The 21,319-nt window shown below is 41.0% G+C and overlaps 2 protein-coding genes across 6 annotated transcripts in view; one reads left to right on the plus strand and one right to left on the minus strand.

Annotated features, from left to right (window-relative positions):
* The window catches only part of epha4l (eph receptor A4, like), a 62,714-nt gene extending 60,420 nt beyond the window's left edge, over positions 1 to 2,294 (plus strand). For both annotated transcript variants that reach the window (XM_085479221.1, XM_085479220.1), the window contains exon 18: positions 564 to 2,294. The gene's annotated coding sequence lies outside the window, so the exon portion shown is untranslated. The remainder of the gene's footprint in view (positions 1 to 563) is intronic.
* Positions 2,295 to 4,580: 2,286 nt separating this feature from the next.
* LOC146693380 (uncharacterized) lies at positions 4,581 to 9,855 on the minus strand. 4 transcript variants are annotated; one of them, XM_085479224.1, is made up of 6 exons: positions 9,774 to 9,836; positions 8,822 to 8,882; positions 8,665 to 8,709; positions 6,954 to 7,109; positions 6,658 to 6,750; positions 4,581 to 5,708 (listed from the first exon to the last, which is right to left on the minus strand). In XM_085479224.1, the coding sequence occupies exons 4-6, from the start codon at positions 7,023 to 7,025 to the stop codon at positions 5,394 to 5,396; spliced, it is 480 nt and encodes a 159-aa protein (XP_085335350.1). In that variant the 5' UTR covers positions 7,026 to 7,109; positions 8,665 to 8,709; positions 8,822 to 8,882; positions 9,774 to 9,836; the 3' UTR covers positions 4,581 to 5,393. The 4 variants fall into 4 exon arrangements, with proteins under 4 accessions (XP_085335350.1, XP_085335348.1, XP_085335349.1 ...); XM_085479222.1 differs by having other exon boundaries at positions 8,661 to 8,709; XM_085479223.1 differs by lacking the exon at positions 9,774 to 9,836 and adding an exon at positions 8,984 to 9,424 and having other exon boundaries at positions 8,661 to 8,709.
* Positions 9,856 to 21,319: the final 11,464 nt, after the last annotated feature.

Consider the following 21,319-nt stretch of genomic DNA (forward strand, 5'->3'; position numbering starts at 1 on the left):
TGCTTGTTTTGTCTTAGCAACACACCAGAAGAGTGTTTCTGGTTTTGTTACTGTATATGTGTGACTATATACATGTTTTGTTACACAGGCAGTTGTTTCTAATTATTAGTGTTTCTTATTATATCAGTGTCTATCATTTATTAAAGATCTTCTTGAACGTGTGGTTAATTGTAAACGATCAATCACTTCTTGCCTGTGAAATGTTGACAACTTTACAAAGGAATTAAATCGTTGAGTTTTTGACGTGCGCCAATAAGTCGAGGGCATGTTTCATATATTGTGCGCACAGAGCAACATGTGGCACGCAGAAGTTAGTACACTTCTTGCCTGGAAATCCATATTTCGCCCCCTCAGGCCGGCAGTTCGCAGACTCTGGACGCTCTGGCTTTGGCGCTCGGTTTTTGTTTAGCAGATGAGTCGAATGTTCCATGGAGCTGGAGCCGGCGAGCAGGGTTGTTGGTCAGAACTGGATGCCAAGCAGAAATTGTTTATGTTCTAAACCACCGTGACTGATGCAGCCTCTCATTCCTCCTCCTCTTTTTTTTTTCCTCTTTTCTTCCCAGCTGCTGCCGTCCATCACAAACAGGATCCCATCCTCGCTCGCTCCCTCACCACAACTGGATTTCTTCCCCGCTATTCCTTCTTTGTCTTCCTCCTCCTGGCTACCCTTCCACTCCTCACCGACACAGAGATGACAAATGTATACCCCCTCGAGCGTCTGAGACGTCCGCTGTCCCTCAAAACACGTCAACTTGACAAACTCGTCGCCGTCCATCAATCCGGCCCCGCGCTGGAATTACTCTGAATGAATTTAACAGCATCAAAAAGAGAACAAAGGAAGAATGTAAAATAACGGAGGAGCCCCTCTCCAGCTGATGATGATGATGATGATTATTTTTTTCCTGAAAGTTTGGTTTTATTTTGTGTGTTGTTTTTTGCTTTTTTTAATTATTGTTTCATTCTGTTTGCATGTAAAGTAACAAGAGTTTTATTTGAGCGAATGCGATGACGAGTGTGCACGTGGGTGTGTGCGTCTCTGTGAGTGGCAACGTCTTTGAAGTACTATCAGTAAATGTGTCTGTTTTCATGCCACTGTGCAGGAGGAGGAGATAACAGAGTTGTATAGTTTTTGATATTAAAAAAAAACACAAAAAAGACTTTTTTCTTTCTTTTCTTTTTTTTTTTTTGCTTTTTTGTGTCGTCTAAAAAGAAAAAAAAAGGAAAAACATTGTAAGGTGTGTCGGTCATGTTGTGCAAACTTTACTCAGCAACAGCATTTGTTAAAACAACTTTCATGGAATCCGACCCATTCCTGCTCCGGCAGCGACGACGGCTTGTGAATGGACACATGGAGACTACAGAGCTGCACGTGACTAACGGTCTCCCCGTGCGTACAATCGCATCAATCTGGACCTCAGACTACTGCGAGCCCGTGACAAGTCGAGGAGGAAACGTTGGCGCCGTCTTCTCCACGTGGATGTGGGGTGGGAGGGGAGAACAGATTCTAAATGACACACCTTTAAAGAAGCAAGTGGCGTGAGGAATATGGTGTCTAAGGAGGGAGAACTGTTTATGCTTTTTTTTGTTTTTTAATTTTGTTTTTTAATTTTGTTGTTGCTTTTTTTTTTTTTTTAATATTCAGACCACAACATACAGTTACAGGTTTAACGATGGATATTTTGCTCATTTATCTCTTTAAACTATACTTATGTGAATGTTTTGAACTCGTAAGTGATGCTTCATGTAATATGAAAGAAACACCTCCATCCTTAATACAGCTCTACTGTTTCCTTTTTTTTTCTTTTTTTTTTTTTAGCAGTGTGTTTTCGGATGTTGGGGTTATCTGTGGACAAAAGGACCTGTTTGGAAATATGCAAGACATGCTGGGAAAGAGAATGAAACTAGAATGTACTGTAAAATACTTTTTTCCTTTACTTAAATGTCAGATGATTTAAAAAGAAAAAAACCAACAAAAAAAATCAACAACAAAAAGCAAGAGTTAATGTTTGTCATTGTATGCCTTCCGATGCCATATGATCTAGCCATGTAGATCTAACATTCTCTCAATCTTTTTTTGTACTTGTTTTTTTTGGGCCGGGGGGGGGGGCATGGTCATGATTTTTTCAGTTTTTTTTCTTTTGCTTTGTTTTTGTTTTGGTCAATGAACTCTAGGTACATGTAACTTATGTCATTTATTTATGTCCTTTTATATCTAGTTTGTAAAATAATAGCCTAAAGTGAAGAAAAATAATGGGGTGCCAAAGTGCATTCTTATTAAAGTAGAAAGTACATGATGATCGTTGTGCCTCTCATTTATGCGTGCACGTACGTGGCGTTCCCTTCATCTGTTGTTGGAGCTATTATGCCCGTAAAGGAGAGCTGATAACCTAGCTATCACACATGGAGCACCGTGTTACATGATTGGGTGTAATTGATGGCTTATGTAACTAAAGGAACGGGCCAAGGTAGCACATCAGGCAGATTCGTAGCTGTGGCCCGTCTGTTGGAAGTTTGTTCGCTCTTCAGCACACGCTCAGCAGATATCATGACTCTGGACAACTCCTCTCGGGCCAAGAGGCAGCAGCAGGGGCTGCTCACTTGGCATACAGTATGTCTATTAATGTGTGTGTGTATGTGTGTTTAATCAGAACCACATCTGCTTCCTGCACTCATTTCCAGCAGCGATAAACCACTGATTGTCCTCAGTCTTTGATAAGGGCCGAGGGGTTGAGAGTGGTGGTGGGTACAGTTTCAGAAACAGCTTGTGTGAACGTTGAGCCAAGTGGCATTTTACACGTTCCTTGAGCCATCACCAGCGCAAGGCAAGCGTACATTAAAGCCTGAAGTCTGCAGTGGGAGATGGTTATCGGCCTCAAAGGGGGAAAGTATGCCTCCTTTGGAGATTATTGGCAAGCTTAAAGGGGGAACACGAAAGACGATTAGTCAGAAGACTTGGGTTGATAAATTTTCCCTGAAGCTCAGAATTCTTTTTTTCCTTTTTGATTTTGCATGTGTAAAGCATGCATTTAAACACTGGGAATATTTTGTGCATGTCAAGAGAAAGTCAGGTTTATCTATGTCGTGGGAATTGACAGTAGATTCTTTTCTGGGAAACGGAGACCTGTACAAAATTCTAGGCCAGTGGATCCATGGAGATGTCAAACTATTTCACTGAAAGTCATTTTAAGATATCCACAAGGGAACCTGAATATCTGTAGCAAATTTCATGGCAAGTTGTAAAACAGTTGTCAGGCTTCTGTGCTTGAAGTCAGAAGTATATGCCTGAGATGACCATATTAGGATATTCCTTCATGTGACGTCAATGAGTAGAGAAGACAAAAACAAGCTTTCAGAGCAGTTAGAAACCTGAGATTTTACCCCAAAAAGATTCCTTTTATGTATCTTCCATTTTAACCGTATATGTCAGAAAACAAGGAAAGGCATAAAAGGTTTACTTTAAGATTCGCCATCAGGGGAGCGTGAATGTGTACTACATCTAACATTGTTGGCATATTTCAGTCAAAGTGGTAAATCAGCATAACTAAAATCAAGAAGGTGTGAAGCTTAAAAAAAAAACAAAAACCCAAAAGGCAGGAAATAAATCAAAGAAAAGTTCTTGATGCAGCCCTAATTGAAAGAAAAAAGGAGAACAGAGCAGAAGAAACCGAGACACTGGGAGTGCAGAAATACTTGGCCGACTGCTGGACTTGGCTAACCAAAGTCAGTTAAAAGTTCAGGTAATGGCCATTATTCAGCTGGACTGCTGCCTTCCTCTTAACAAAATCAGTGCAATCCAACACCTCTGTCAGTAAAGATTCTCTTTTAGGGCCAGTTTCTCAGGGAGATACTGAAAAAGAGGTCTCTCAGGTACTTCAGCATGTGGCCCTTTTTATGGGTAGAAATAAAACACAGATGTTGGGGGAAAGAGACAATCCGATATTTGGGTCACTGTTGACTTTATCTACCAAATAATGAGAAGCTTTCCATCTCTAACAAATCTCTAAAGATTACTTGTAATGTGGGATACACAGGCCTAGTTGGTTGGAATTTTCATGTTTTACTCCCAGTGTCAGTGCTGAAAACAATGTTTCTTTTAGTGAATAAGAACATGAATTAACAATCTTTCACCAGGGACAGCTATGCAACTATTATTCCCATGAAACATTGTTTCAGGGGTAACATCCACACTCAAAAAAATCTGTTGTTGGATGAACACAATTTAATCATGGCACCCTTTTTGCACACAATTTAACCAAGTACAATAAACCCTTTTCGATCATGTCAAACCAACACATTTAGCATTTGGTGGTTTAATGTAATCAGATTACGTTGGATCAACATACTATACTTACATTGATTTGAAGTGATTTATTTAAGTATGTAGAGTGAAATTTGTTTTAATTCATTCTACACAATTTAAAAAGTTTAGGAAAACAGAATTAAATCTTGTTGTTTCAACAACTACTTTGTTAATCAAGTCAATGATTTCACTCATTTCAACCAAATTATTTCAATTAGATTTGTTTACATTTGTTACACATTTAGAAACCCACTACTTTACAAAAAAAGTCACAATCAGATTATGATAACATTATCTTTATTAACTGGATTTAGTGGACAATATAAAAGCTTACCATTTTTGTACACCTGCAAGCATTATGCCACTTCAAAAGGTAAAACGTTAGAATACTTATTTACATAGGTAATATGTTGGAACCAAAGCTTCCACAACTAAAAACAGATGCAAAATTTGCTCAATATATCGACTGCATTTTAAAAAAATTAAACTAAAAGATAAAAAATACATCTCCCACTTGGCAAGTTAAAACATGTGACAAAATAGAATTACTATTGTGTGAATTTGGAAAAATAAAATAATTAGAAATAATTTGGGGGCAGTACAACAACAAAACAATCCATAGGTGATGAAAATCTATATTTGTTTGGTGTATCTCATTGAAATAATTATTAGTTTGACCAATTTTTACATTTCTGTATTTATTTTTTTAATTTTGGTTGCAGTCCTCCACAGCTAGCAATATAGTTTTGCTGTGTTTTAAAACATGCTAGCAAGCAAAATGGAAACAATAATACAGTGAACTTAACAGGTGGCAGTGGTCTTAAACTTTACAGGACCTTGACACATAAACACAACATAGTACTTCTGTCAGTACTTCTGATCCATTTTGAGCCATCTATATAAGGACAAATAAAAATCATCTGCAGTGCTGTATAAAAGGTGAATTGCCCAACAGAGAGAATCCAAAAACTTAAAAAAAAAAATTTTAAATGAAAGAAAAAAATATAAACAACTCAAATATTACCATTATATATTGGAAATCACCATTGCACCAATGAACCATTCAAGACCTATCAGTCATTTTCAAGTGCCCTCACCCCATAAGCTTGTTTTTCAGAAACTGTGCCTTTGAAGACAGCTTTTGTCCATCAAGATTTAAAAGTATCTTCTGGAGGACTTCAAAGGTGCATTTAAGTTCTGGTGGGTAGCTCAGGTTCAAACAGTATACGAGTCCAAACAACAGAGCACATGCTTGTGCAATGTTACCCAAATCAGTGTTAGCCTCCACACCCTCAATCAGGACACCAACGTCCTCTGGGTCATCTTCAGGTTCAGCACCCTCCTTCTGGATGACGTACACCCCCATCACAGTTTGCTCCATGCAGCTTTTTGCCTCGCTGTCCGTATCCTACATGAAAAAATATAAGACAACAAAGTAAAATTTAAGAGATTGTTTAAACAACTGTTTCTATGCTGTTCATAAAATCCAAGTACTGTAGTTAAAGTAATAAACAGAAAATTACACACCACTAAAGTAGTTGTTAGTAATTACTCCAATACATAAATTATAAAATACACCTCTCATGTCAAAAGAGGTGGCATAATTGACCTCTCACCGGCCCCTCCCCCGAAAGGGCCATTGTCCAATTACACATTATAGCAACCGTTACTGTGTCTGACAAACATTAACCTCAAGCAAGATGGAGAAGCGGTGTGCCCACCGATACGCCGAGAGATTGTGTCTGGAGGAGTTGTGTTCTTTCCATTCACAAAGTCAAAAACAACGTGAATGGATTAAACAGTGTGTATGGCCCCATTCCCAGGTAACTGTACCGAACATTATGAAGCATGTCTGCTTGCACATTCGGGTACCCATTGGTGCGCAGAGGAAACCATTTGTTTGTCGGACGTAGCAAGAGTAACTTAGGGGGACAGGACTCGAGAAAAGGCTAACTCAGCTGCTAAAATAAAACAGGTATAGAAGTGTTAGTACTAAACAGCTCAAAGTTCATAGACATTTCTATTTACAAATACTGATGACCATAGCAATGAAAAAACAACAGGACTTGTTTTAATCCAAGTACAGATTCAAAAGCAATATTGTCTTGATGCATGTTAAATGCATTGTATGTTTGTGTATCAAGTTTAAGTAGGCATAAATTTCTTTCCTTCCAATACCAAATCCCAGAAATTCTTTATTGCAACGCTTAATACTGTTTGGTATTCAAGACATCCTTTCCCCAATACCAGGTGTCTTGTTGCTAATCTCAAAATTTTAATTTTAACGATTTGCATTTGAGGCAACGTCACAATTTGTATGAGAATGTTACGGTCAACATGCTGTCACAGTGACTCACCAAGTACTCCTTTATTAACTTCTCATAGTCTTCGTTTAGGTAGATGCACAAAGACTTCAAGATGCATGCTCGTCTGGTATGGATGTTGTCATGCTGGAGAGGAGGAGGAGATAATATGAGCCAAAACCAGGCTGTTTTTCTTAAAGCTATGGTAATCAGTTAACTTGCATAATTATTCTTTAGGTTAGAACCTGGCATGTACCATTTGTTAAGCTGAAACAAAATTGACAACTTCATCTCCAAATAAAAGTTATTTTTGCTGCCTATGACAAAGTCTACTCAATCCTAATACAAACCTTGGAGATGGCAAGCATGAGACCTCTTATTTTCTTTCCACGTGTCCCTCCTTTGGTCAGAAAGATTTCCATTAAGCGTGGCGCGTATTGGTCAAGCTCGGCAAAGAAAGTAGATAGCAGAGGCTTTGTGGTGATTCGCAGAAACTCCTTGTCAATCTGCAATAGAGAACAAATACATTGATTAAAAACTCAACTGTATATTTCACTCACTTCACATCTAAGCTGACTAAAGCTGCTTTTAGAAGACCATGCAGACATCAGTGCTGTCTGTGTAGAACATGAATCAGTCTGTGTCAGATCCTGAATTTGAAATTTCCACTAAAGTCACAAGTAAGAGGCAAGTGGAACCAAGATCTGGGCCATTTGCTTTTTGAAGTTTGCAAAGACTGCTAAATTGCACCAGTGGTAGTTCACTCTTTGCAACATAGTATGCTGTTCTAAACAGATTTTTCAGGTTTATTTTTAGTATATTATTTGCAATTGGTGTTTGTTCTGGGAAAGATATTGCAGACTGAGCAATAATCCATTTCTAATGGGGGCCTTTCTTAAAATTACTGGTCCCAGTAACAAAGGCGCTTGTCGACTCAGGAATCGAGGGAAAACCAACAACACACCCGGCAGAACATTATGTTATTTACACGGGTGCACATAAGTGGTCCGCATGTGCGCATTCGCTGTCAAAATAAAAGACGCGCACCAGATAAGAAGTTGCAACGCGCGTTTGCATCCATATAAAAAGCACTGTTTTTGTCCGCTAGAGTGGGATTTTCACGGCACATTCTGCACCACATCTGTGCGTTCATCATTTGTTTGAAGCCAGCTCACCTCCTTCAACCACTTTTCTGAGAATACGCGCTTCTTTTGTGGTTCGGACTCCTTCTGACATTTCTTTGGAGGTGGAGGAACACCAAAGTAATTGCTTAAAGGAGCTTCTTGACATCTTTAAGAGTTCTAAACAAATGTCTGTCCTCCTCCTGAAAATCTTATGTACGCAAGCACGCGTTGCAACTTCTTCTCTTGTGCGTGTTTTTTTATTTTGACAGCGAATGCGCACCTGCGGACCACTTATGTGCAGCCCTGGTTATTTAGCTCGTCATATTGCAGCCACAGAAATCCTTTTGTCCATGAAACCATAAAGCTGCACTTTCTTTTTGCCTTATAGTCTGATTTGTCATAACTTCTCCGTTTTGTGGTAAGCTTTTCTTTGGCTGTCACTTCTTCACCCTGACCTGTCTTATTTGGCTCAGCAGAACTGAAATATATATCTTCCTGCTTTTACACACGCACTCACATAAGCTCAGCGATTCTCTGCGCGATCAACCTCTCACATGTTTAAGCTGCGGGAGATTTCACTTGTCATGCTTGCATAGTAAGCTAACGATTGATAAGACGATGTCAGAGGAATTGGTGCGCAAATTATCCTCACTCACAGATCAGTCCTGTCGCTCTCTATACACAGTTCGCACGATTGCAAAGTGAAAGCAAAAAACAAGCGCAAATTCAAACGCGATTTCAATATGTCACATATTGACAGTGGCTCACCGATGCCAATGATATAATTACCCAGCTACATTTCCGAAAGAATGCAAAAGCATTGACATATATTTTTCCTTCCTACAAAAGCCGGACGGGCAGGGCAGAGATAGATTTTGGTAGCCCGACTGGAAAAATTTTGCGAGCCCTGTACAGCGTTTCAATAATTTGTACCTACTACTCTCCCTGATGGAACAACGCTTGCACTGCCACATACAAGTCACTGAAAGAAAAAAAGAAAAGCAGTTTTAAGGATGGTTTTATTGGCACCTTTTTTTCCACTTTGATTAAATCATAAAACTATCATAATAAATATATGATGGTAAAAGGCTTACCATGTATTAAAGAGGAGGCACAAACAATCAGAAAAAGGGGTCAGCTTTCTTTGTGGTGTTACTATGGTAAAGAAAACAGACAATTATTTTATAAAAATTCCAGTGGATTTTTTTTTACTTTGTTGCAAATGTATAAAAAAAAATACAAATACATATAAATACCTCTTGCAATATAAAATTCACAGATAAATATCCAATCTGTTGCCAAATGTAATAGCAGTGTTTCACACTATGCAATAAAGATTCTGGTAGTTGCGGTAAAGGTCCGACAGGCAATTTTCATAACTATCCGCCATTGCCTTTTCCTCTGACCTCGTGTTTATGCTCTTTTTCCCATGCACTAGCGATCAAGTCAATTCGAAGGATGCAGCCCCTGAATTTGGACACAGCTAATATTTAGCAACTCGCGCATGCTAGTTTAACTTGCATTACTGTGAGAGGCCGAATGCTTAAAATAAAAGGAGAAAGAAAGAAAGAAAAAATGCAAATAATAATAAAAAAAGTGAACAAAGACCATGTCTTGCAATAACCGTCATTTAAAACCAAAGTGAATGCTAACAGAGCTAGGTAAAAGTTCAATGAGACAACCATACTAGCTTTAGCTAACTTCATTTACTTTGAATTACAAACGTGTTAAATATTGAATTAAACATATCAATAACCGCTAAAAACACTATAAGACTAACTGCAAAAACAGGTAAAAAAAAAAAAAAAAGAAAGAAAAACAATGAAGTGGAAATGCTAATAATAGTATAAATATACCCAGAGCGGATTAGAAATCAGGTATTAGACGGTACCGATTGGCACCGTCTAATACCAGATTTTCACTGCATTTGCTCCACTCCCGCTGTCTAATGACAACTTACACATTTGGAATTAAAAACATTGTTAAACAATTAACGGACAGAACAACTTCGTTTGACTAAGATATTTTGAGTTATTTATTACTTACCTGTATTGTGGAAGATTCCGCAGGGGGAAATGGCAGTTCACTGAACACATAACTTTCTCCGCGTTCCCGCCTTTTCACTTCTGGGAAGTTTGAGCATGCGCACTAGGCATCGGTGCCTTTTCACTTCTGGGAAGTTTGAGCATGCGCACTAGGCATCGGTTTTAGAGTTGTTGATTTAAAATAATTACATTTAATTGAACTGAAGAATGCAAATCTAGTTCATTAAACTTTTTGTTATTTTATGTTAAACCAACAACTGATAATGATTTAAAAACCTAAACTCAATATGTTCATGTTAAATAGACAAATGTCTATTGAATTAATCAAACAACTGCCTTAGTTGACTTTTTTGAGTGCAGGGGCGTGGCATCAGAAGGCTCCCTGGTTAACAGACTTGGTACGGTGGTGCAGTGGTGGTGTAAGGTTCTGTATGGATTGCAACCTTTCTGTGACTGTTACCGTGGGTTTCCTCTGGGTAGTCCAGTTTCCTCCCACAGTTCAAAACAAGCATGCAAGTGGTGATTCTAAGTTGGCCGTGGGTAGTTGAAGTGTGCAAAGCACTGGGTATGGCTTTCAGTCTAAATCTCTTTGTGCGGTAAGACTAAAAAAGCCAATTCATTTCCATTGCAATATGTAAACTGTTATATCCAGACCTTCCAATTCCACCTGTTGCTGGGTGCGTTGGTATAATATTTAATAATATATAATTGGGATGGCTGTGGATCATGTGGTAAAGCTGGTCATCTGCCAATAGATCAATCCCTGACTCCTCCAGCCTGCACACTCAAGTATCCTTGGAGCAAGTTGCCCCTGAGGCTTGCATCAGATGCTTTATGATCGTGTGTGTGACTGAGTAAATGAGAATTGACGTACAAAGCAAGAATTACAGTACAAAGTGCCTTGAGTGCTCAGTTGAACAGAGTAGTACCAATCCATTTACCATTTAATAAAATTAATTTATCGCTATTGTGCTAATTATAAATACAGAACATAAACTTCTAATTCACATGCCTACTATTCTCTAACCTATACAGACAAATTACCAAGTATTAACCTCCTTAGCTGAAATATAAGGCCAGTGCCGAGGTGCCTATGACAGCAGTTCCTCTAATGACCACTTGAGGCTGGCTTCAAAAACAAATCCCTATAAGGCTCCCATGTTGGGCGATCGTGGCTCAAGAGTTGGGCGTTCGTCTTGTAATCGGAAGGTTGCCGGTTCGAGCCCCGGCTCCGACAGTCTCGGCTGTTGTGTCCTTGGGCAAGACACTTCACCTGTTGCCTACTGGTGGTGGTCAGAGGGCCCGGTGGCGCCAGTGTCCGGCAGCCTCGCCTCTGTCAGTCCGCCCCAGGGCGGCTGTGGCTACAATGTAGCTTGCCATTACCAGTGCGTGAATGGGTGGATGATTGTGTATAGTGTAAAGCGCTTTGGGGTCCTTAGGACCAAGTAAAGCGCTATACAAATACAGACCATTTACCATGTTAAAATTGCCAAACAGACAGCATTAGAAAGCATGTTAACATGCTGCTGCATAAAATGGTTTTGGTTTTTGTGGACAGATTCTTCCTCATAATAACACAGAGGAGGGTGATTTAAAAATACTGGTGTCTGCGTTTATTGACAGGCAGCTATAATAGAATAGAATAGAATAGAATTCAACTTTATTGTCATTGCACATGCACAGGTACAGGGCAACGAAATGCAGTTTGCATCCATCCAGAAGTGCTTTAGTGATATAGATATATTACAATATATATTAGCAATAATATAGATATGTGAGTATATTACAGAAATGGGTCTATTATGGTATGTTATAATGTACACGGTATGAAGTATGTTGTGAATATTCTATAACTATAAGTATGTACAGGCTGTAGTGAGTACAAGCTATGTACAGGATATGAATATAAATATGAAAAACTATACAGAATATGAAATAAATAACTTTACAGAATCTGGGATATACAGCTATACAGAAATGGGAACTATGCAAGTTGTAAACAGTTGTAGGATTAAAAATTATCGAATGTACAGAATGATTATTTACACAGAGCTATACAGTAGTGCAGTTAAGATAAGTGAGGGTGTAGATAGTTTCTACAGAGGCTATATAAAGTGCTAGTGGTTGTGAGTGGTGGTTCAGTCCATGTTATTATTGTATTTGAGGGTACAGTTGTCCATTGTGGGTGTGTGTATGTTCAGTCCATGAGTTTAACGTGGGTCAGATGTCAGGAGGCAGAGTTCAGGAGTCTGACAGCTGTGGGGAAGAAGCTGTTCCGGTACCTGGTGGTCTTAGTCCGGAGGCTCCTGTGGCGCCTCCCAGAGGGCAGGAGGGTGAAGAGTCCATGTGATGGGTGACTGGGGTCTTTGATGATTTTCCCAGCCCTTTTCAGACACCGCTTCCTGTAGATGTCTTTTATGGCAGGAAGTGGTGCTCCGGCGATGCGCTGGGCAGTTTTCACGACCCTCTGCAACGCCTTCCGGTCCGAGGCAGAGCAGTTCCCGTACCAGACTGTTATACAGTTGGTCAGGATGCTCTCGATGGTGCAGCGATAGAAGTTCACCAGGATGTCTGAGGACAGGTGGTTCTTCCTCAGAGTCCTCAAGAAGAAGAGGCGCTGGTGAGCCTTCTTGACCAGCTTGGAGCAGTTGGTCGTCCAGGTGAGATCCTCGGAGATGTGGACTCCCAGGAACTTGAAGCTGCTCACACGCTCCACAGCCGTCCCCTTAATGTGGATGGGTGGATGTGGGTCAGCATTCCTCCTGTAGTCCACGATGAGCTCCTTGGTCTTCTCGGTGTTAAGCAGCAGGTTGTTTCTGTCGCACCACTCAGCCAGACGATCCACCTCCTCCCTGTAGGCGGCCTCATCGTTGTCACTGATGAGGCCAATCACCGTGGTGTCATCTGCAAACTTAATGATGGTGTTGGAACCATCAGCAGGTCTGCAGTCGTGGGTGAAGAGGGAGTAGAGGAAAGGGCTCATCACACAGCCTTGTGGTACACCGGTGTTCATTGTGATGGTAGATGAGCAGCGGTTATCCAGCCGGACATGTTGGGGGCGGTTGGTCAGGAAGTCTAGTAACCATTTGCAGATGAGGGAACTGATACCCAGGTCTGTCAGTTTCCTGATGAGTTGTGAGGGGTGGATTGTATTGAATGCTGAACTGAAGTCTATAAACAGCATTCTGGCGTAGGTGTTGTTGTTGTCCAGGTGTGAGAGGACAGAGTGCATTGCGATGGAGACTGCATCCTCTGTGCTCCTGTTCCGGCGGTATGCAAATTGGTGGGGGTCCAGGGTGGGGGGGAGACAGGATTTGAAGTGTGCTAGGACCAGTCGCTCTAAGCACTTAGTGATGATGGGGGTGAGTGCTACTGGGCGGTAATCATTGAGGCAAGATGGGTTGGAGTTTTTGGGTATCGGGACGATGGAGGTGGATTTGAAGCAGGCCGGTACCACAGCGTGGGCCAAGGACAGATTGAATATGTCTGTGAGCACTCCTGCAAGCTCCCCAGAACACGCTCTGAGAACACGCCCGGGGATGCCATCAGGGCCTGCAGCCTTGTGGACATTGATCCTGCTCAGCACCGCTCCTACATCGGTGGGGGAGAGAGTCATAGGTTGGTGGTCTGGCGTCATGTCTGCTTTGGTTGTGGTTGTGGGGTTCCCTCGCTCAAAACGAGCATAAAAGTTGTTGAGCTCGTTGAGGAAGGAGACATCAGAGGATGCGGGGGAGGGTTTGGTGGTCCTGTAGTCTGTGATGGTCTGGAGTCCTTGCCACATGCGTCGGGGGTTGGAGTTGGAGAAGTGTTCTTCTACCTTCTTTTTGTAATGGTGTTTGGCTTTTTTGATGCCCTTCTTTAGATTAGCCCTGGCTGTACTGTAGGCGTGTGCATCTCCTGACCTAAAGGCAGTGTTGCGGGCCTTCAGGAGGAGACGAACATCCCGGTTCATCCAAGGCTTCTGGTTGGGGTACATGGTGATCCGTTTCTGGGTGGTGACACTGTCTGTGGTTTTGGAGATGTAATCCAGTACAGATGAGGCGTACTGGTCCAGGTCTGTGTGGGTGAACATATTCCAGTCTGTGTTTTTAAATCTGTCCTGGAGCACTGCGTCTGTCCCCTCTGGCCACACTTTAATTGTCCTCACAGCAGGTTTCACACGTTGGATGAGTGGTGAATACCGAGGTGTATAAGGTATAAGGTCTCTCCTCCATTATTTTGATTCACAAAACTAGATCTTTTCACTTTGCACTATTGGTGCCTTGAACATTTCTAATAGATTATCTAGTACAGCTTGATGTTTGGTGCAGACCATGGTGAAATTCTTCTATTTGATTTGCCCATTAGCGCTAATTATTTAATATATGAGTTGAATGAATGCTGCTTACTAACTAAGATACTTTGTGTTAGCTGATAACTTAGCATAAGGTAACTTCTAGCTCTAACTAACATGGCAAGACCTAAAACTTTAAGTCTAATAATGTGACTTTCAAGGTTAGGGTAGGCCCTAGTCAGCCTGTGCAAGCAGGTTACCCTGGTCTCCAGTAATTTGCACAGAAGACGTAGACTTGCGTGGAAACATTTGCCAACACTTTGCCAAAGGGGTATGAAACTGTGAAAAAAAAGTAACACAAACCAGAACACGGGATGAATTGCCTTTAAATTTGAAGTTATCCCTTTCCAAATGTGTTGGTTGCAGCGGTAATGCAACCAGCTCTTAGTATGAAGACAAACAGTCTCTGTTTCCAGTTTGCACTGTGAGTAAATGGTGAGTGTTTATAGAGAAGTTGACTTTTTCATGCTAACTACAGGCAACCACAGTAATCTGTTAACACCCAAAACAAGCACAAAGAGGTTTCTGATGCAACAAGATAGTATGTCACGCTGGAAACAAATGTTGCCTATCCCTGCTGTAACCCCTTTATTTTATTTATCCCGAACACGACAGGAAGGTTAAGGTGAACCTAAATTAAAGTTTATGGGAGATATTGTTTTTTTTTTTTTAATCTCTTCCTTCTTTCAACCTCTAGCTGAATCTGGTGCCTGAGATGAGAAGTTGTCATTACATCTCCTAATGTTTATGTAGCTACTGTGGCTCTCTAGAACTCGCTAAATTTGTAACCAATTTTTAGGTAAATGTTTTGGGTTTTTTTTTACCCAACCATGCCCATTCCTTCCCCGGCAAAGGGCCTCTGGCTACATCTCAATCAAGCCTCTCTTCAGTAACCCCTCTCACATGCAGACCTGACAAAGGAGTCTAAAATGATGACCAAGTCAAGACACAACAAGCCTACCACTTCAGCCCTTCTTCTAGATACACCCACACAATGCTACAAGCCTGAGTGCTTTTGTCATCCAATCTAATTAAGAAAGCCTTAGGTGAAGTGGCAGCCCTCAAACAGGCTTAACCCCCACTGTCACTGCAACCCCTTTTCATCGGTCACTTTGCTTCATAATTCAATTTTCTGATCTAAAAGATGAAACCCCTCCAGGCTCGTCCTCTAAGCCGCTCACAACGGGGCACAACACACTGACAATATTACTCTGTCTTTTGTGTTGTCATTCTAAAGTGCATCCTTAGGTCTGAACAATATTATAATCCTTAATCCAAACACTTCAGTGTTAATCCCCAGTTGCGTCTGACTCAAGAGTTTTCTTTTTCGTTTTCGATCGTTTTTGTTTTTGTGAAGGGCGAATGAAGAGGCAAACAGAGTGTTTTTTTTTATGGAGAAAGAAAAAACCCCAAAACGAAACAGAAAAGCTGGGTGAAGAAAACAACAAGAACTGAAAGCTTCAGTTGGGAAAATAGCCAGGCAGAGCCCCTCAAACGTCTGAGCATATTGATTGAGAGGCTTCCGGCACAGAGTTGACCTTGTGTCTGGTCCGCGAGATATTACGTCTCCGGGCTTTCGATGGACAACACACATGTAGCATTAGATGTGAAGGGCCAAAAAATGTCTGTGCTGGAACAGAACATGAGAAAATTCTGGCAGCAGGACAGAGTGTGTCTTAATTTAGCTACATTTGAAATCACTCTGTTCACAGTCAAATGTTGTGTGTGTGCGGCTTTGGTTCGGAGAGACAGAAACTATCGCAGACAAACACCCGAGAACATGAAAAAGCACTTACGGGAGAAGCACCGTCTTTTCGTTGCAACCGCGCCTAAAGGCAGCTTTTTTTCCTTTTCCTCCTGCAGAGCCTCCTGTGAGTAATGGAAATGAATGAGAGACGACTAAGAATCACAGAACAAAAACAAACACAAGAAAACAGAGCTTTGAGTTGGTATAACAAAAGAAACAGAGAGAAAAAGAAGATAAAGGGAAAAGTGAGCGAAGATTGATCGGTGACAACTTCGGCACAAAGCTAAGAAGACTGAGTCGAGAACTTTACAAGTAATTGGCAGCAGATCTCAGAACACTGATTCAAGGATGCTTGAAAACAATAAAAATAAATATCTAACAGATGTTAAATGTTCATTGAAGCTTTTTCAAGGCAAATACAAGAGAAACTTCTGGTTTCTGTTGTGAGAGCAACTTAAAGAAACAAAAGGGCGGAACAAAAATGCATCGCTGAACTTATATGTCCAGAATTTTACATATTTAGCTGTACTGATATCTATTTGGGTTCTTCTGGTGGCTTTGTCAGAGTGATGGATCGATGGTGGACCAGTCCTCCACTGCAGTTCAAAGTGAAATATCACACAGAGGTTCAACACTTACCTTTAGTGCCAACTGAAGACACACAATTGTACATCTACGAGATGTACAGTGGGGCAAAAAAGTATTTAGTCAGCCACCGATTGTGCAAGTTCCCCCACTTAAAATGATGACAGAGGTCAGTAATTTGCACCAGAGGTACACTTCAACTGTGAGAGACAGAATGTGAAAAAAAAATCCATGAATCCACATGGTAGGATTTGTAAAGAATTTATTCGTAAATTAGGGTGGAAAATAAGTATTTGGTCACCTCAAACAAGGAAAATCTCTGGCTCTCACAGACCTGTAACGTCTTCTGTAAGAAGCTTTTCTGTCCCCCACTCGTTACCTGTATGAATGGTACCTGTTTGAACTACTCATCTGTATAAAAGACACCTGTCCACAGCCTCAAACAGTCAGACTCCAAACTCCGCCATGGCCAAGACCAAAGAGCTTTCGAAGGACACCAGGAAAAGTATTGTAGACCTGCACCAGACTGGGAAGAGTGAATCTACAATAGGCAAGCAGCTTGGTGTGAAAAAATCAACTGTGGGAGCAATCATCAGAAAATGGAAGACATACAAGACCACTGATAATCTCCCTCGATCTGGGGCTCCACGCAAGATCTCATCCTGTGGGGTCAAAATAAGATAAGATAAGATAAGATAACCTTTATTAGTCCCACACGTGGGAAATTTGTTTTGTCACAGCAGGAAGTGGACAGTGCAAAAGTTATGAGGCAAAAATTAGAATACAATAAGAATAAATACAGTACACAACTGTACAGAATAGAATAAAATAAAATACTATATACAGTAGAATAAAATAAAATAAATATACAATAAGATAAAAATAGAATACAAATACAAATACTATATACAACTGAGTAAAAATACAACGATGACAGAAAGGATTATTGCACGCAAAATGATCATGAGAACGGTGAGCAAAGATCCCAGAACCACACGGGGGGACCTGGTGAATGACCTGCAGAGAGCTGGGACCAAAGTAACAAAGGTCACCATCAGTAACACACTACAACGGCAGGGAATCAAATCCTGCAGTGCCAGACGTGTTCCGCTGCTGAAGCCAGTGCATGTCCAGGCCCGTCTGAAGTTTGCCAGAGAGCACATGGATGATACAGCAGAGGATTGGGAGAATGTCATGTGGTCAGATGAAACCAAAGTAGAACTTTTTGGTATAAACTCAACTCGTCGTGTTTGGAGGAAGAAGAATACTGAGTTGCATCCCAAGAACACCATACCTACTGTGAAGCATGGGGGTGGAAACATCATGCTATGGGGCTGTTTTTCTGCCAAGGGGACAGGACGACTGATCCGTGTTGAGGACAGAATGAATGGGGCCATGTATCGTGAGATTTTGAGCCAAAACCTCCTTCCATCAGTGAGAACTTTGAAGATGAAACGAGGCTGGGTCTTCCAACATGACAATGATCCAAAACACACCGCCCGGGCAACAAAGGAGTGGCTCCGTAAGAAGCATTTGAAAGTCCTGGAGTGGCCTAGCCAGTCTCCAGACCTCAACCCCATAGAAAATCTGTGGCGGGAGTTGAAAGTCCGTGTTGCTCGGCGACAGCCCCAAAACATCACTGCTCTCGAGAAGATCTGCATGGAGGAATGGGCCAAAATACCAGCTACTGTGTGTGCAAACCTGGTAAAGACCTATAGTAAACGTTTGACCTCTGTTATTGCCAACAAAGGTTATGTTACAAAGTATTGAGTTGTATTTTTGTTATTGACCAAATACTTATTTTCCACCCTGATTTACGAATAAATTCTTTACAAATCCTACCATGTGGATTCATGGATTTTTTTTTCACATTCTGTCTCTCACAGTTGAAGTGTACCTCTGGTGCAAATTACTGACCTCTGTCATCATTTTAGGTGGTGGAACTTGCACAATCGGTGGCTGACTAAATACTTTTTTGCCCCACTGTATCTATGAGATGTATTGGCGAAAAATGTGATGCCGGTGTTAACTGTTTCCATATGATGTCCAGTGACTTTAGTGATCCCCTGACAATTCCAGTGAAATCAAAAGCTTGAACTTTTGAGCTTAGAGTGAAATGTTTTCCCAATTATGGGAATGGATTTCCATGAACTGATCCACAGACTTTCCTTCTGGCATCAATAATCTTTTTCTTTTCTTTTCTTTAACTGAAATATTATCACGACTGTTGAATGGATTGCGGAAAATTGTAGCACAGAAATCAAAAATCCCTGGAAATGATTTTTTAAAATAAGCTTTGAAGACTTCCTGACCTTTCGTCTAGATCTAGTTCCAGCATCAAGTCTAAATTTACCTAGTATTTTGGTCTATGACCAAAAAGCTCAAAATAGAGCTGCGTTTGGGCACAGACACTCTAGAATTGAAATCTTTTACCTCCTAACATCCACCAGATTGCCTTTGGTGTTGGAGTGTAGCTGTTGGGGTAAGATTTATAAAGTTTTCTCCTATTTGGAACACACAAAGGGGAAAGCATTTAGTAGAGGAACTACACTGCCAAAATAAATGTATTTATGAGAAAAAGATGTACTCTAATAGTTTCTAAAAGTTTGGTTATTTAGTATGATGCTAAAACAAAACTGCTAATCACAGAATCACAGAGCAAGATGAACTTGTCTTGATCTTGGTACCGTCGCTCTTTGCACTGCCAGTGACTAAACTAGCAGTTTATCCCTGCAGGACACAGAGGGATGGAAAGGAGATTTTGGGAAAAGGTGAATGAAGACTTTCGGAGGCTTCCACAGTTTATGAACTCACTATTTATCACCTCATAAAGCATGGCTGTTTTCAGAAATGTCATGGCCATGAACATCTGTCTGAGAGTGAAGACGTCAACACTGGAAGACACATTTGTATCAAAGCCAAACTATTTGCAAGTTGAAAAGGTGACCAGTCAACGACTGCACCTTCTTTTCTGGGGAAAAAAAAGCTACAGGGCTACAGACGGTGAAGCAATAACATGAAGAGCCATTAAGTATGGAGTCTTTTCATCTCTCCCCACCTGCTTATTGTGGAACCCGTTTCTCTCCAGGAGCATAATCCTCACTGATTGTTGGTCCTCTGGGAGAACGAGAAGCTTTATCAGCCCCACCAGACTAATCTCACCTCCAGGCCAAAGGGTGCTGGAGGGTGGCTTGTTCCCAAATGAAGCCAAAGGGAGGTCACCTACTTGACCACTGAGTGGCTTCTTATCCATGGCTGCTGGCCACACGGATAGACTGACCCCACCTGATAGGCTAACCTTTGACCTCCCTGAACGCACACATGCACAACACAACCAAATATACAAACATGCTAATCTTAAAAGCAAAATACTTTCTCTTAGCACCAAGTCTCTTGTGTGAGGCCTTCTCAACATGCAAGCTGGATGACAGATAATCAAGTTAGCCCTTGCACTCTTCTTCATCCTCCCCCTCTGGGTCTGGATGGAAGCCTGATGAAGGTCCAGCAGGCTATCAGCTCAAGCAGAAACCTGATTATCACGGTGAAAGCAATGTTCAAAATCCCCTTGATAACTGTCTGATAGACTGAGATGGACAGACAGCTATGTATATACAGAAAGACAGAGGGGGAAAATTGGAAAGGAGGAGTGAAAAGAGAACTGTTGATGAAAGGAGAACTTGGGAGACAGCCGAGTGATTCAATTCAAACTCCCAACAATTGCCCCTCAAACTAGTTTTTTAACCTCATTTTATTTAAAAAGTTGGGGAGAAAAAAGGTAAGAAGAGCGAGAAAGCGATAGAGTGAAGGGGAAAAGGTAACATGTGACACAGCAGCCATCCATCATCTGCTGTTTTGATCCTCGTGCTGAGAAAAGGGAGTCTAGATTAAAAGAGACAGAGAGCTCAGTAATGCTGCTGAGAGTCGGGCTGTGGGATTTTCTCTGTTCAGCACAGCTTTGGCCTTTGGTCTGTTGACAGCAATAAGATTCCTATCACTGCTCACATGTGGGCTACAACACATGCAACCCAACACACACACACACACACACACACACACACACACACACACACACACACACACACACACACACACACACACAAACATATGGACACATGATCTGTACAATTTTAATCCTTAGTTTTCAGCAGGTTGGGGAATAGCGCTCGTGCCAGGGAATAGTGATACAACATTCTATGATAAGATCATGAGAAATATAGTATGCAACAGCTTAGCTCATTTGTGTGTAAGCATTTCTTTCATGTCTGGCTGCTTTTTGTTAAATTGGGATATGCACGGTTGTGATATAAAAGATAAAGTGGTTTAATATTTCACATTAAAAATGTACTACAACTTCTACAGCCATGCTAAATACAAACATGGGAATGGTTTGGCTTATAATATACACAACGTTCCTGCTGAAGCATTTTCAAAACAAAGAAAAAATACTTATGGGACATGGAAAAATATACAAAAGAGCATTGCCCAGTAATGTCATGTACATTGGTAGTCTCTATCAGTAGATAGCATTGATAGCTAAAATATAATCAATAAAATCTCACTCTCAGCATCACCTTTGGGTAGTATGTGTGTCATCTATCTATCCTCAGTATTATGAAAGCAGTGTTGGATCACATTAATAGAGAACAAAACAAAAGGCAGCCAACATCCAAAAAAGAGGTTTTAATGTCCTTGAAGAAACCTGGAGAACTATCTCTCCAGGTTTATTGGAGACTTTATTAAGGACTATGGTCACGAGCTGTGGGTAGTGACCAAAAGAACAAGATTGTGGATACAAGCGGGCTTCTTCTGAAGGGTGGCTGGCCTCTCCCTTAGAGATAGGGTGAGAAGTTCGGTCATCCAGGAGGGGCTCAGAGTAGAACAA

This window comes from Copadichromis virginalis, linkage group LG14 (assembly GCF_057382275.1).
Source record: "Copadichromis virginalis isolate Kocher_CV1m ecotype Utaka linkage group LG14, C_Virginalis_male_GT1.1, whole genome shotgun sequence".
NCBI lineage: Eukaryota > Metazoa > Chordata > Actinopteri > Cichliformes > Cichlidae > Copadichromis > Copadichromis virginalis.